At 38.1% G+C, this 14218-nt stretch overlaps 1 protein-coding gene across 2 annotated transcripts; it reads left to right on the forward strand.

Moving 5' to 3' along the window:
- The first annotated feature begins 5907 nt into the window (after positions 1 to 5907).
- LOC140615355 (membrane-spanning 4-domains subfamily A member 4A-like) lies at positions 5908 to 13989 on the forward strand. Of its 2 annotated transcripts, none has more exons than XM_072795252.1 (8): positions 5908 to 6139; positions 8242 to 8365; positions 9234 to 9402; positions 9749 to 9883; positions 10059 to 10115; positions 10410 to 10538; positions 11313 to 11414; positions 11743 to 13989. In XM_072795252.1, exons 3-8 carry the CDS (start codon positions 9283 to 9285, stop codon positions 11830 to 11832), a joined length of 633 nt encoding a protein of 210 aa, XP_072651353.1. In that variant the 5' UTR covers positions 5908 to 6139; positions 8242 to 8365; positions 9234 to 9282; the 3' UTR covers positions 11833 to 13989. The 2 variants fall into 2 exon arrangements, with proteins under 2 accessions (XP_072651353.1, XP_072651352.1); XM_072795251.1 differs by lacking the exon at positions 8242 to 8365 and adding an exon at positions 8393 to 8460.
- Positions 13990 to 14218: the final 229 nt, after the last annotated feature.

Below are 14218 nucleotides of genomic sequence, written 5' to 3' on the forward strand. Positions count from 1 at the left end.
ACAGTCACAAGCCTCCTTCACAAAATCCTCCTGGATATAATTTTTAAAATTCTCTTTACTCTAGTAGTCTTTCTCCTCCCTGGCTTTATTGAGATATAATTGACAAAATGTAATATTTTTAAATTATACAATATGGTGACTTGATATATACAAACCTTGTAAAATGACCTCCAGAACTGAGTTAATGGACACATCCATCACCTCACACAGCTGCTGTGTGTGTGTGTGAAAGCTTACGATCTACTCTGTTAGCAAATTTCAAGTATGCAATACAGTATTATTAACTACGGTCACTGTGCTGTTTATCAGACCCTCAGAACCTTTCCATCTTATAATTCTTTTTTTTAAGTTCTTATTTTAATTGTTTACTTAAATTTCAAATAGTTTACATACAGTGTAATATTAGTTCCAGGTGTAGAATTTAGTGATTCAACACGTAACTCTTTATTGCAAGTCATCCCCAAACTCTTACCACAGTGAGGGTTGGGTGGCCCATGGCACACTTGAGGAGAATGACAATATGACCCCTCCCAATTATATATCCAAATTAAAGGGAACATCTAACACTTTCCTTTCTGAAGTCATGTACTTTTTACCTTTATAGAAATAAAAATAAGAGCACAAATGCTTAACAGCACTCCACTAATGTGTGTGTAACTGACTTGCAAAAAATTGCACATTTAAACTAGCAATCTATTACAAGAAGAAAACTGGGAAATTCAAAAAGATAAAATTAAACAACATGCTGCTACTAAACAACCAGTATGCCAAATTAAAAGAGAAATTTAAAAATATCTTGTGACAAATGGAAAGAAAACACCAAAACAAGGGATGCAGCAAAAGCAGTGCTAAGTCGGAAGTTCATAGCCGTGAATGTCTATGTGAAAGAACAAGACCTCAAAAAAGCAACCTAACTTTACACCTCAAGGGCTAGACTAAATCTCCTTTTACATATTGCTTCTAGAATAAATTTCTAGAATAAATCTTAGCAGTGGATTGTGGAAATCTCAAATTTATGAGGATAATCCTCAGTATTCTTCCCAAAAGAGGTATAATGGAATAATTAAGCTTTCATATGTAAGTTAAAATTTATCTCCCTAAACAGAAAACACATGCTTCGTCAGCAAGGCCTTTGGCACGTGATTGGTAACGGGGAGCTCAGGTTTGTGCTCAGAATGGAAAGCAGTGATCAAGGCTTTGTTACCTGAAACTGTGACTATCCAAAAGTATCCCAACCATGGAGATTAGGAGCTGTGTCACCATCCTGCAACCGACTCCATCACAGAACACCATCTGCTAGAAATGAAGTTGCAGAAAGATGCTTAAGGGCAGTACGTCCTCAGCTCCCCAAACAGCAGGGATCTGTGTCTTGCTTAGTAAAACCTCAACACGGTGAACCCCATGCCCATGGTCTCAAGTGCCTGGTAGGGATGCAGCTCGTATGCATGTCTGCTGTGTTTGGGGAATCTGCCAGGAAAGCTTCAGAAATGGACTCTCATGAATGGATGCTCCCTAGTCTTCACCAACATCTAGGTAAGACTGAACGGTGTTTGGGGACAGAGCTAGGTATTTCTCCTATTTTCTTACATATGCAGCTATCCTCTTAGATTCTTAGAGGGTTTGCTCAGTCTGGGCCAGTGACTAAGGCTCATACAAGTTTTCCTTGAGTTGTCCCATGCAAAGAAAATATAGAAGAATATTAGTTTTACAAAAAGCTCTTGTTATGGGACTAGTTATTGGAGAAGGCCATTGAGGTCTAAGGGGATTTCCTTTTCCATATATATATATATATATATATATATATATATATATATAACACCTGGGTGACTCAGTGGTTGAGTGGCTGCCTTTGGCTCAGGGCATGACCCCGGGGTCCGGGGATCAAGTCCCACATCGGGCTCCCTGCATGGAGCCTGCTTCTCCCTCTGCCTGTGTCTCTGCCTCTCTCTGTGTGTCTCTCATGAATAAATAAAATCTTTAAAAAAATTACCTGACTCTGGTTGCAAACAATGTGACTATTTTATAGACTCTCAGAATACTTCTAAGCTGGGCTTTGAAATGATTGCAATCATGGAGTCATTCTCAAAGGGCAGGAGAGAATCTACTAAAACCCATATTCTGTCCAAAATGTGCAACCCTGAGTACTTTTTCAGTGGCCTTCAATGTTGGCTAGCTAATTCCCCTTTATCCAATTAGCCACTTCATCCAATTCTATGCAACAAATAATTCTTTTGAAAATGTATATCAATGTAAGGACTGTGATCCATGAAGGAGGTGTACTTGACGTGGAATCATGTTCTCCAAGTACTCATTGTTCTTGCTGAGAAATAGGATATTTCACAAAAAGGCTCTCACTTCTGAAGAGTGTGTTTTGTAAATCACGAGTCAGTTGAAGAAAAATTGTAAAATATGCACTTGATCATCATGAAGAATGAGTCACGGTTTGTCCGGAGAGAAATAATTTGCTTTTAATTCAGATATGACTTGATAATGACAAACTAGGATTAAAAGATTTAAAAAAAACAATAAATTAAGTAGTGAAGACAGAAAGTAATGAGCTACTTATAGTGTTATGAAAATATAAGAAAAATACACTTTTTCCTAACAAAACACAGAATTAACACAAAATGCATTTGGTTTGTAGGGTAAGCCAGGGTGGAATATTTCATCACCATCGAGAATATGTCCATCATTTATAAAGGAGAGTAAGCAGGGTCAGTGGCAGAAACTCACTGTGCTCCATCCCTCAATCTTTTCTTTAGACAGGATTTTATTTTATTTTTTAAAAGAGTTACTTAATTTTTTTAAAGTTTTATTTATTTAAGGAATCTCTATACCCAACATAGGGCTCAAACTCAAGACCTCGAGATCAAGAGTCACACGCTCTTCCGACTGAGCTAGCCAGGCACGCCTCTATCCATGATTTTAATTGGCAGGGGATTATGATTTTGAGGCTCATCCTCTTTGTGCTTGGACTTGTCAACTCAGTGTCTCTGGATTTAGGTGCAAGTGCTGTTTGCTATGATGTGAGCTCAGTGAATGTGGTCTGGAGGACTTGGAATATGTTCTAGGGCTTCTCCACCATTCTCATATTTACCTCTATTGTTATTAGGCAGTACGCAACATATAAAAGCCCTGAGCCCCTGTTTAATGCTACACATCTGTGCGAGGAGCCCATTAGTGCTCAGTTTTGCCCCTAGGATCCACAGGCATAAGATTGGACTGGGCACAAATTGAGGAGGTGCCTAAGGTGTACATGTTTGGATCAAAACAAGACAAAAGTATCCCCAGGAAGGATCCATAAGGACATTAGGAAATCTACGGCCTTGAGAAAAAGAAACCCCACATGCTTATCTGTTGTGTGTCCTGATTTCTCCACAGGCGGTAGTTGACTTATCTTCCAATGAGTGTGAACTCTCCATAATACTTCCACGTCATGATGATGATGGTGTGGCTTCCCAACCCACCTGCATTGCTTGATATATCTCTTCAATGAGAAAATCCTAGATTTATTCTAGTTTGTGCTCTTGAATTTATATCAGTTTCCACAGCGAGAGGAGCTGATGTGTCCTCAGCAATATGACAGTCATAGGTTTGTTAATGCTGACTTTGCCAGGGTCATCTACTCTTTCCATCAACGTATCACCTTTGAACATAATGAATTAAGCATCCAATGCTCATGGCATCTGGACTATCATCATGCCACAGCTTTCTTAGCATGAAGAAAGACACATCAGGAAGTCTGTTGAAGGTTTCAGGTGCCGTCCGCTCCTAAAGAGAATGTCTCAGGACCACCGATCTGTACAATTTCTAGAAAGTCATTCACTTCAGATCATACTGTGAATGCCATTTGGAGTCATGCAATAGGCCATCTGTGCCAGAGTGTGATTTTTCTGACTCCTTCTGCACAAAACCATGTTATACATTTCACATGTAACCATGAAATATAAATAATTAAAAATGAACCCTGTCCTTAGCACCTGACCCTATAGTAGGCTCTCCTGTTACTTATTTAGGTCTTCGGACTTGGACCCAAACTAACATTGGCTCTGTGGTCTCCAATCTGCTGATTGTGGAACTTCGGACTTCTCAGCCTACACAATCACACATGCCAAATCTTTATAATAAATGTCATTGTTCATATCAGTGCATCTTTCTGGTTCTGCTTCTCTGGAGGACCCCGATCGATACAGATAGACTTGTATCATGAAAAGAAATTGAATTCATAATTAAAAGACTTGTCATGCACGGAAGGTTGGGTGGAGATGGCTTTGCTTGTGAATTCTCCCGAACATTCAATGAAGAAGTAATACCAATATTATACAAACAACTTTCTAAACATTGAAGAGGAAGAAAAGCTTCAGAGCATATTTTTGAGGCAAGTAGTAACCAGCTCTCTCACTCTGCAAAATGGATTAAAATATCATAAGAAAATAAAATATGCATCTATTTACATGAACTTAGACCCATATATCCTTACCAAGACTAATAAATTAAACCTAGTAACATATAAAACAGGTATGTCACAGGAAAACTGGTTTATGCAGGGTGTGCAAGTTGTTTACACCTCTGAATAAAGGGGAGAAACTATATGGTTGTTACAATAGGGGAGAAAAAGCTGTTGAAAAAGATCAAACTCTTCTTTTTTTTTTGTCTACTACCACCAAAATCTGCACCTGCTGTGTTTCCACTGGTGTCTTCTGGGCTTCAAGGTTCATTGCATTGGCCCTCCTACTAGTCACAGCATGGAGACCACAGGGTGGGGGTTGGGGGGAACTGCAGTACCTCCCACCTAGGACCCCACACCCTCCCACACCACCCCCTTCCAGCCCATCCATTTTCAGGGCTAGTTGGCTCGCAGGTGAGTTGTTACTCACTCCTTAGTGGATTCTGACTTCATGGCCGCTGTCCTCTTGGTCAAACTCCTTTCACGATAGAACTTTTCAGCGAATAAAAGAATATACTGAAAATTCTTAAAGTTAAGAAAAGGAGGAGCAGGGCTCGCTTTGGCAGCACATATGCTAACATTGGAACAATACAGAGACGCTTCACGCAGCCTCTGATGACACTCACGTTTGTGAAGAAAAGGCAGAGCATTCCTTTTGATGGATATGAAGCAAGAACAGGGACAGTTAGTCCTTCTTTTATTCAGATACAAGGATAGGAAAAGAGCTTCTTTTTTCCTATTAGAAGCTTTACCTCAAATGATTACACCTTGAGGGAAGGCAGGGGGGTGGTGTGGAACACGGAGATTCTCCATCATTCATGATGGAAACTATGGGCAAGACCATAAAAGAACCCAGAGGGGTCACAGAGCAGAGAGAAGGACAGTTAATGGATGATTGAGCCAAGATGAAAGAATATACAAAGGCTCCCTTTTACATTTGAAGACTATAATTCCAGAGATATGGACAAACAGCACATTACTCCCATCTTTGGATTTCCTGACTTGGGCTCTATAAATATTATATGCTGTTTTTCTAAAATTATTTGTCAAGTAGTAGAAATGAGAGTAAGGAAGCTTGCTAACATCATGGCGGAGGAACTGGCATTGTTAGCAAAACATACAGAGTATAATTTGGGAGCCAACAGAGTAAAAATCCCATATTTATGGAAAAAAATCCCATATTTTCTAACAAAGGTGAAGACTTCTATGCGCAAGTTAAGGTTTTATTTTAAATCAAAATATTTCCCCAAACAGAAAGCATGTGGTTCATGGACAAGGTCTTTGAGGAGTGGTGGGTAAACAAAATTAAGATTTGCCCTGGCAAAAAGAAGAGTGTGCCAAGCTTTGGCACTCAAATTGTGGCTATCTGAACAGCAGAGATAAGTCGTTATCTCTGTCAACATCATCAATTTACTCCATCATAGAGACCCATCTGCAAGAAGTAGAGTGCAGAAAGATGCCTTTAGGGTGGTGTGCCGTTGTCTCTTCATAGAACAGGGCAATCTGTCTTGAGCAAAACCTGTGTACACCAAGGACCCAGGACCTCGAGTGCCTGATGGAGACACAGATCATATACTGCTTGCTCTGTGGGGGGAACTTCCTTGGGAAGACTCTGAGACCGACTCTGGGTACTGAAGTTCCCACATCCTGTTTGGATATCAAGTTAAGACTCAATGGTGTTTTGGGACAGGGGTATGTATTTTTCTTTTATTCTTACTTAGGTGGCTATTCCTCTGGCCTATAAGAGGCATGTCCATTCCATGCCGGTCCCTAAGACTCATGAGAATTGTTCCAGGGGATGAAACCATGGAACAGGAGTAGAATAATCTTATAAAAACTACTTTTTGTAAAACTAGTTGTCTGAGAAGGACATAAATGTCTAAAGGGATTTTTTTCCATTAAAAAAAATGCTTGACTCTCTGTTAGCAAATTAAATCTTACAGTTGTAAAGAAACATTCCAGATTGTGCTTTGAGATTATCTCAGCCATGTAATCATTTTCAAAAAACAGAAAACAAGTAGCCTGAAAATCATATGTTATCCAGAATTTGCAACACAGAGTTCTTTCCTAGTAGTAGGGACCACTAGTGTGCTGCTTTATTCAATTTTATATAATGAATGATTACTTTGTCCTTTTTTTGTCAGCGAAAGGATTTGATCCAAAAGGAGGAGGTTCTTGATCTAGAATTATATTCTCTGTATAATCATTAATTTTTTGAGAAAAAAATACAGAACTGAGTGGACTCTGAGAGTCCTGCTTTGTAAATCAGGAATCAAGGAAAACATATTTTTTAGGGTGTTGACTTTATTATCAGAGAGAGACAGTCAAAGAAAGAAAGAAAAGAAAGAAAGAAAGAGACAGTCACACAGTTTGCTCAGAGAAACATATTTTTGCTTCAGATATGATTAATAATATGGAACAGAACTAAAGTTTTTTTTAAAAGTAAATTAAAGAGTAAGGACAGTAGCATACTAATTATAATGCTATCAAGATGTAAAAAAAAATACATATTTGTTTCCATACCTATGTATGGTTGGTAATAATCTCTGTTGGTAATAAAAACAGATTTTGCATATGAGAATTCAGTATTCAGAAACTCATTGAAACAAGGGTAGAAATAAAGTCAGAATATCAAGTCAGAATTCTATATAAAAGATCATTGGCCTGCATTAAACACCAAAGCTTCTATTCCCACTTGACTCCTCATGCAAATTCAACATCTAAATACCAGCTTTCAAATGTGTATGACTTTTCCCCACCCATTTTCCATTTGAAAATAATTACAGTTGACCCATGAACAACACAGGGGTTCTGGGCATCCTCTCTCCCCACAGTAGAAAATCTGGTATAACTTTAGACTCCCCCAAAACTTAAGTATTAATGGCCCAGTGTTGACTGGAAGCCTTACCGATAACATAAAAAGTCAATTAACTCATGCATCTTATGTTACATGTATCTGTACTATATTCTTACAATAACCTAAAGAAAAGAAAATGTTACTAAGAAAATCAAGAGGGGCCCCTGGGTGGCTCAGTGGTTGACCATCTGCCTTTGGCTCAGGGCATGATCCCGGGGTCCTGGGATCAAGTCCGGCATCGGGTTCCCTGCATGGAGCCTGCTTCTCCCTCTGCCTGGGTCTCTGCCTCTCTCTTTCATGAGTAAATAAATAAAATCTTTAAAAAATAATCGTAATGAAGAGAAAATACATTTTCAGTACTGTACTATAAGAATCCACAGATAAGTGGACCTGTAAGGTTTGAAACTGTGTTGCTCAAGGGTCAACTGTGTTTTCTTTTCTTTCTTTCTTTCTTTCTTTCTTTCTTTCTTTCTTTCTTTCTTTCTTTCTTTCTTTCTTTCTTTCTTTCTTTCTTTCTTCTTTCTTTTTCTTTCTTTCTTTCTTTCTTTCTTTCTTTCTTTCTTTCTTTCTTTCTTTCTTCTTTCTTTCTTCTTTCTTTCTTTTCTTCTTTCTTTCTTTCTCTCTCTCTCTCTCTTTCTTCTTTCTCTTTCTTTCTTTCTTTCTTTCTCTCTCTCTCTTTCTTCTTTTTCTTTCTTTCTTTCTTTCTTTCTTTCTTTCTTTCTTTCTTTCTTTTCTTTCTTTCTTTCTTCTTTTTCTTTTTCTTTTTTTCAATCTCCTAAGAATAAAAGGCATTCATTTCTATTACAGGATCACCAGATTTTATGGAACTTAATAAAGGTAGTAGAAGAAATATTTGTTTTATTGCTATTGTTTTATTATATTTTCCTGATAAATTCGAACGTACCTGTACACCATATAGCTAGAATTTTTTTTACAGTGAATTCTAGAGGAAAAGTGGAATTGTAGCTCCATGGACTATACCAAGTTTCCTATGATTTCACTTCAAAGAGGAATGTATGCAAGACAGAGTATCCGTTGCCATCATAATGAAGACAGAAAAGGTGATACTATTTCTTGTTTATACTCAGGATGGTCCATGTGTTCAAATAAAGAGAGAAGATTTCTTGTGGTCAGAGAAGGGAAGTATTTCTAATATGTGAGTATTTTGCTTGACGTTTCTGTAAGCAGATCATGAGTAGAAAACAAGGGTTTGGGCTCGGGCAGATGTGGTTCCCAGCCACCGACTCAGCTTCGCCAGTGCGGACATATGGTCCCTTCCAGGCTTTCTGTGAGTCGTGTGTCGTCTGTGTGGCGAGTCAGTTGGAGGCACCAAAAAGAAGCAGCTCTGAGTCTAGGAGCACACATGTTACACAGTGGCTTGTTGGGTCAAGTGCTGTTAGTTCTTAAACTTCAGAAGGAGCCTGAATCCAGAGATAAAACAAAAATAACAATGCCAGATGCTACCTAGGAACAGAGGTGTAAAGAAATAAAGTAATAAATACTGTCTTTCCATGGGACAGGAATACCAGGACCAGTGGGCAATATTTATTTTCAGCTTCATGGTCAAGACAGTCAACATCGTTTCAAGACAATAGGATCTATAAGGCACATGCTCTCGGGCTACCATCCTCAGTTTCCTATAATGTAACTTTATGTTACTTAGATAGCCTTTCTGGAACTCAACATAATAGTGACTATGTCATTCTGAACTGCCCGAGGTACACTGTTAAATACTTAATAAATGTCAGATTTCTTACCCTTAAGAACTGAAACAATTGCATGGCCCAATTTCTTACACTTAGCACAGCACTTACTTTTACTTTAAAATATTTATGAACACTAACTATTGCATGGAATCAGAGACTAATCCTTTTACCTGATCTTTCTGACCAACATATGCTTCACATGTGTCATGACTCAACGCCACAGTGAGGGGAGCAACAGGTTGTGAAGAGTGACGACATCAAGGGACACAACCATGGACCTTCAGCAGAGGGATCCAGCTATCCACCAGGGCCAAACTGGGCCAGGGTCTCTGCCTCAGGAGGCACAGAGAAACCTGCAGAATTTCCTAAAGGGACAGCCAGTTATTATTGGGGTAAGTACAATGAAGGTCATCTAAGGATTTTGAGGTGGCTCATATTCCTCTGAATTTGCTCTGGGTCAAAGCTACATGATTACCTGAGACAAAAGTTTGGAGTGGTCACAATAATTACCATATCAAGAAGAAAATAGGACTTTAAAATGAGAAAACACATATACCATTTAGCCAAATCACCAAACTATTTTATATTTGGGAACACTGAATGGAAATTTAAGTGCTGATCTTGGAATTCCCCCAAGTTAAAGGGCTCCTGAGCCATTTACACCTCCACATGTGGGGCACGTATTTCTAAGAGGAAAGCTGATTCCTCCTAACTCAGAGGCACTTTCTCATTTTCTAGGTGAGCCAAATCATGATTGGCCTAATGAATATTTGCCTGTGGATTATGGTAAAAGTCTTCCTTTCATTCCATAAACTACATCTATTCCTAGAGGATACTGTATATACCTTCATTTTCCTTTTGGGACCAACTTTTGTAAGTAAATTGGAACAACTTATCTCTGTATCACTTAGAATATATGTAAAATCCTTAATAGTTATATGTAAGCACAAAATTGGAGGAAAAGTATTGAGAAATATTTGGTGTTAGGAAAAAAGACTACGGAATGAGGTATTCAAAGACTAACTCCTTGAACTTTATCTTTGTACAGTTAATCACATCCGGAACTGTGTCTATTGTGTCTGGGATGAAGACAACAAAACAGATGGTATGTTTATCTACAGTTTCAGAAAATCAAAGGAGGCATAGCATAGATTGACCTTCATTTTCGAAATAATCAGGCTGTCTTTGATTCTCGGAGTTTTTTTTTTGTCTTGAGTTGTGATCTCAGGATGATTTTTTCCCTGTTCCCTATAGGTCATATAGTAGATAGCAACCCTGTGCATAATTTTTACAAATTCCAATTTTACCTACACTTTAAGTAAAATGTTCACATGTGTACAATCAACTTGCCAGGTTGAAGAGTGTAAGAACAGGGACTCAGTTTCTGATTCTTTTTCAGATCTATGGCAACATTGGAACAAACACTGTGGCCGCCATATTGACAGGAGTGTCCCTAATAATCGTTGCATTCAGAATAGCCATATCCCTTTACTTCCTACCAAGCACATCAATTCGTTATTTCATGATTGTAAGTATTGATAGATCTGGTGAAAAAAAAACTCCTGATATTTATCCACATGTATAAAATTTCTTATAGAAATCTTTCTCATCACAGGTGGGCAATAGGGCCCCACTTAAAACTGACAAATCACTTGCAGAAAGGTCAGGGCCTTGACTCCAAGTGAATATCTACAAAATATAAATTATTGATGATGTCAGGACTTATGTACATCAGGTGAAGCTAAATAAGACTCTTATTTTAGGTAAGATCAGAATGGGTGCCAATGAATTCGCTCAATGATTGTGATTGTCTTCACTGAGGTAAAGACAAGTCTAGATGTTTAGTCCATTCAGCACAGTGATAGACAAAGTCTAGGATCCTTTCTAGAAAGTATATTTAACAAAACTGACATGGATCTACTGATCACATGGTGAAAATTACTATGAGCTAGAAAGGAATTCTAAAACATTCTGATTTTTAAACACCTCAATAAAGTAAGGTTTGCAAATGAGCAGCTTTTTATCAGTTGGTTATGTCGAGAAAAAAAATGGATAACAGGATCTTACTTCACTTGTGTGAAAATTACAAATGAATGAAATTGCAAATTTGGGAGTCTGTAAATTGGAGTAATTATGTGTACCTCTGCCCAGATTTTATCTGAAGGTGAAGCCAGAGTGTAGCATCTTACTACCGCTGACAATTTGTCAATGAGTTAGGAAGGACAACATTCAGGGTCCGTGACAGAAGCTCCCTTGCTCAGTTCTTCAAACTTTCCTCTCCCTGCATGATTTTAACTTGCAGGGGATTATGAGTATGAAGCTTATCCTCATCATCCTCGGACTCATCCTCTCAGTGTTGCTTTCTGCGTTTGGATGCAGCGCGGTCTGCTGTGGTACGACCTCGGTGAGTGTCCGTGATCTAGAGGACTTATGATGTGTTCTGAGATATTCTCTGCCACTTTTCCATTTACCTCTTTAAGTTGTCCTGAAACAGTTCAAAGCATATGAAACATCTAAGACCCTCTTTCACTTTAGGAGCCCCTCACATTCCATTTTGCCCCTGGCAGCCACATGAGCAGGATCAGACGTGGCACTAGCAGAAGATTGCTTGGATGGATAGAGATGTGTATGTCAGAAAGAGAAGAGTGGCCCCAAGGGGACTAGGGCCATGGGCAAGTGAAATGTCATATCACGTCATGAAATATCATCTCCTGTGTGTTCTTCCTCCACAGGTGGTTGTCGACTTATCCTCCAATGAGTGTGAACTTCCCATATCTGCTCTTTATCATAATTATGATGATGTGGCTTTCCAACCCACTTAGTTGTTTGATATATTAACTTTTGAGCTATCTCTGGAATTACTTAAATTTCATTATTGGGAGTAAATTAGTAATCAAGAAGTAAATAGTCTTCAGTGTTCTCAGGGGGAGAAAAAGGCTACAGATTTGCTGATGTTGACGCTGCTATGGTCTCCTACTCTATCCCCAATCATGATTACATTTGGACATGATGAATGAAGCATATGATTCATCTGCATCAGCACTGGCATCATCTCACACCTCTTGTAGTGTGAAATAAAGGGAACATATCAAAAAAGTTGTAGGTATTTGGGACTCTGGTCTGGCCTTGGAGGATATGTGCCAACTGCTGACCTATGCAATTTCTGAAAAGCCATTCACTTCAGACTATAATGCTAACGCTATACTGGGAATTGTGCGATAGGCCAGCCGGGTAGATCATGCTGTTTCTGACACTCGCCCTCTTAAAGAGTACAGATTTCCAGAAATAAATGAATTAAAATAAGCCCTGCTCCTATCCTTTCACCTTGAAGCAGCCATTGTTTCTTTTCATTTTATGTTGTAGTGTTATCTGTATCATGAAGATTTGACATCATGAAGTCAGTTACCATCTTTTAACCTCAGGATTTTATAAAGCCATTCAATGAGTAAAGTGTGACTGGTGTATTAAAATAGGAAAATACCCAGGCTGGGTGGCTCAGTCAGTTTAGCGTCTGCCTTCAGCTCAGGACATGATTCCAGAGTCCTGGGATGAAGCCCCATGTCCAGCTCCCTGCTCAGCCAGGAGTCTGTTTCTCCTTTTTCTCTGCCACTCCCCCCATCCTCCCACTGGTGCTCTCTCTCACTCTCTCATTGTCTCAAATAGAAGAATAAAATCTTTTTTAAAAGTAGGAAAATACATACACATTCTGCACACAGGTACTGCTTCTTCAGTGACTAATCCCTTGCAGGTCCTTATTCTCTTTGCTTTGTGGATCCTGATGCAGCCTGAAATAACCTACACACTACTTGACAAGGGAACAGTCATTATCACATGTTGACTTTTTTTGACAGGCCTGGAACACTCTCAATTTGTAATCTGTCATCAAAAGATGCATGTGGCCTCTCTTAGTATATGTCTAACCAAAATTTAAGGAGATACTAACAGATGGCTTAATGCAATCCTGCCCCTACCACCTGCAATAGGATCGGAAAATGGCAATCCGCTGTGTGATTCTGACTTAACTGTTGTCACAGTTTGATAGCATGTTGTCAACTACAGTACATTTATTGGCACTTAACACTGTCTTAGACATTAGACTCTGGTCTATGGGAACAACAAAAGACTGTAGAAAAAACATCTAATTGTGGCCTAAAAAATTAAACTTTCTTATTTTAATGCTCTTTTTCAGAAAGCAAAGTCTACTTTACATTTTCTAGTTCTGGATTTTTTAAAAGATCCTTTGGGACTTTCTACATAGACAATTATATCTTCAATAGGGACATTTATATTTCTTACTTTCCAAATTCTAAGTCTTTTCTTTCTTTTCTTACCATATTACACTGGCTATGACTTCCAGTAGATGTTGAACAGGAGTGGGGAGGGCAGATACACTAGTATTGGGAGACAGAGGAGTACATTCAGTAGGTTACTATTGGGTATGCTATAACTGTAGGTTTTTGTATATGGCTTTTTTCAAATAATGGGAATTCCCACCTACTACTAGTTTTCTGAGAGTATTTTTCTTTATCATGAATGAATAAGTTTTGTCAAATGCATTTTCTGTATATTGAGAAGACCATGTGTTTTGTATTTATTTTGTCAACATGATGAATTGTATACATTGATTTAAAAAAATCAGTTTTGCCTTCTTGAAATAAATCCCATTGGTTGTGGTGTATTATCCTTTGATACATTTTTGGATTTGATTTGATAACACTTTGTTGAAGATTTTTGCTTCTATATTGAAAGTTATTGCTTCGTAGTTCTTATGATATCTTTGTCTTGTTTTGATATTGCAGTAATGCTGACCTCATAAAGTACAACGGATTATGTTAAATTATTAGTTTTTCCTTAAATATTTGGTGGAATTAGTCAGTGATATGGCTAATCAGTTGGAGTTGGTTTTGCTGTTGCTGTTGTAATGGTTTTGTCTATACATTCAATTTTTTAAATAGATATTAAACTATTGAGATCATCTATTCTTGAGTCAGTGTTTATAACTTGTGTCTTTCAAATAAAGATTCTATTTCCTTCAAGATGTTAAATTTATTTCATAAAATTGGTCACAGTATTTATTTATTATCCTTTAACTGTCTCTGAATTCTGCACTGGTATCTCTTCTTTTATTCCTCACATTGATAGTTTTTGTCTTCTCTTTTTCCCTTGGTCAATCTGGACAAAGTTTAATCCATTTTATTGATTTTTATT

This window comes from Canis lupus, chromosome 23, assembly GCF_048164855.1.
Source record: "Canis lupus baileyi chromosome 23, mCanLup2.hap1, whole genome shotgun sequence".
NCBI classification, from domain to species: Eukaryota; Metazoa; Chordata; class Mammalia; order Carnivora; family Canidae; genus Canis; species Canis lupus.

Coding starts and splice junctions, on each gene's coding strand:
- LOC140615355 (XM_072795252.1), top strand. CDS start 9,283: ATGGACCTTCAGCAGAGGGATCCAGCTATCCACCAGGGCCAAACTGGG. Junction 10,116..10,409: donor TGAAGACAACAAAACAGATG/GTATGTTTATCT, acceptor ATTCTTTTTCAG/ATCTATGGCAACATTGGAAC. Junction 11,415..11,742: donor TCTGCTGTGGTACGACCTCG/GTGAGTGTCCGT, acceptor CTTCCTCCACAG/GTGGTTGTCGACTTATCCTC.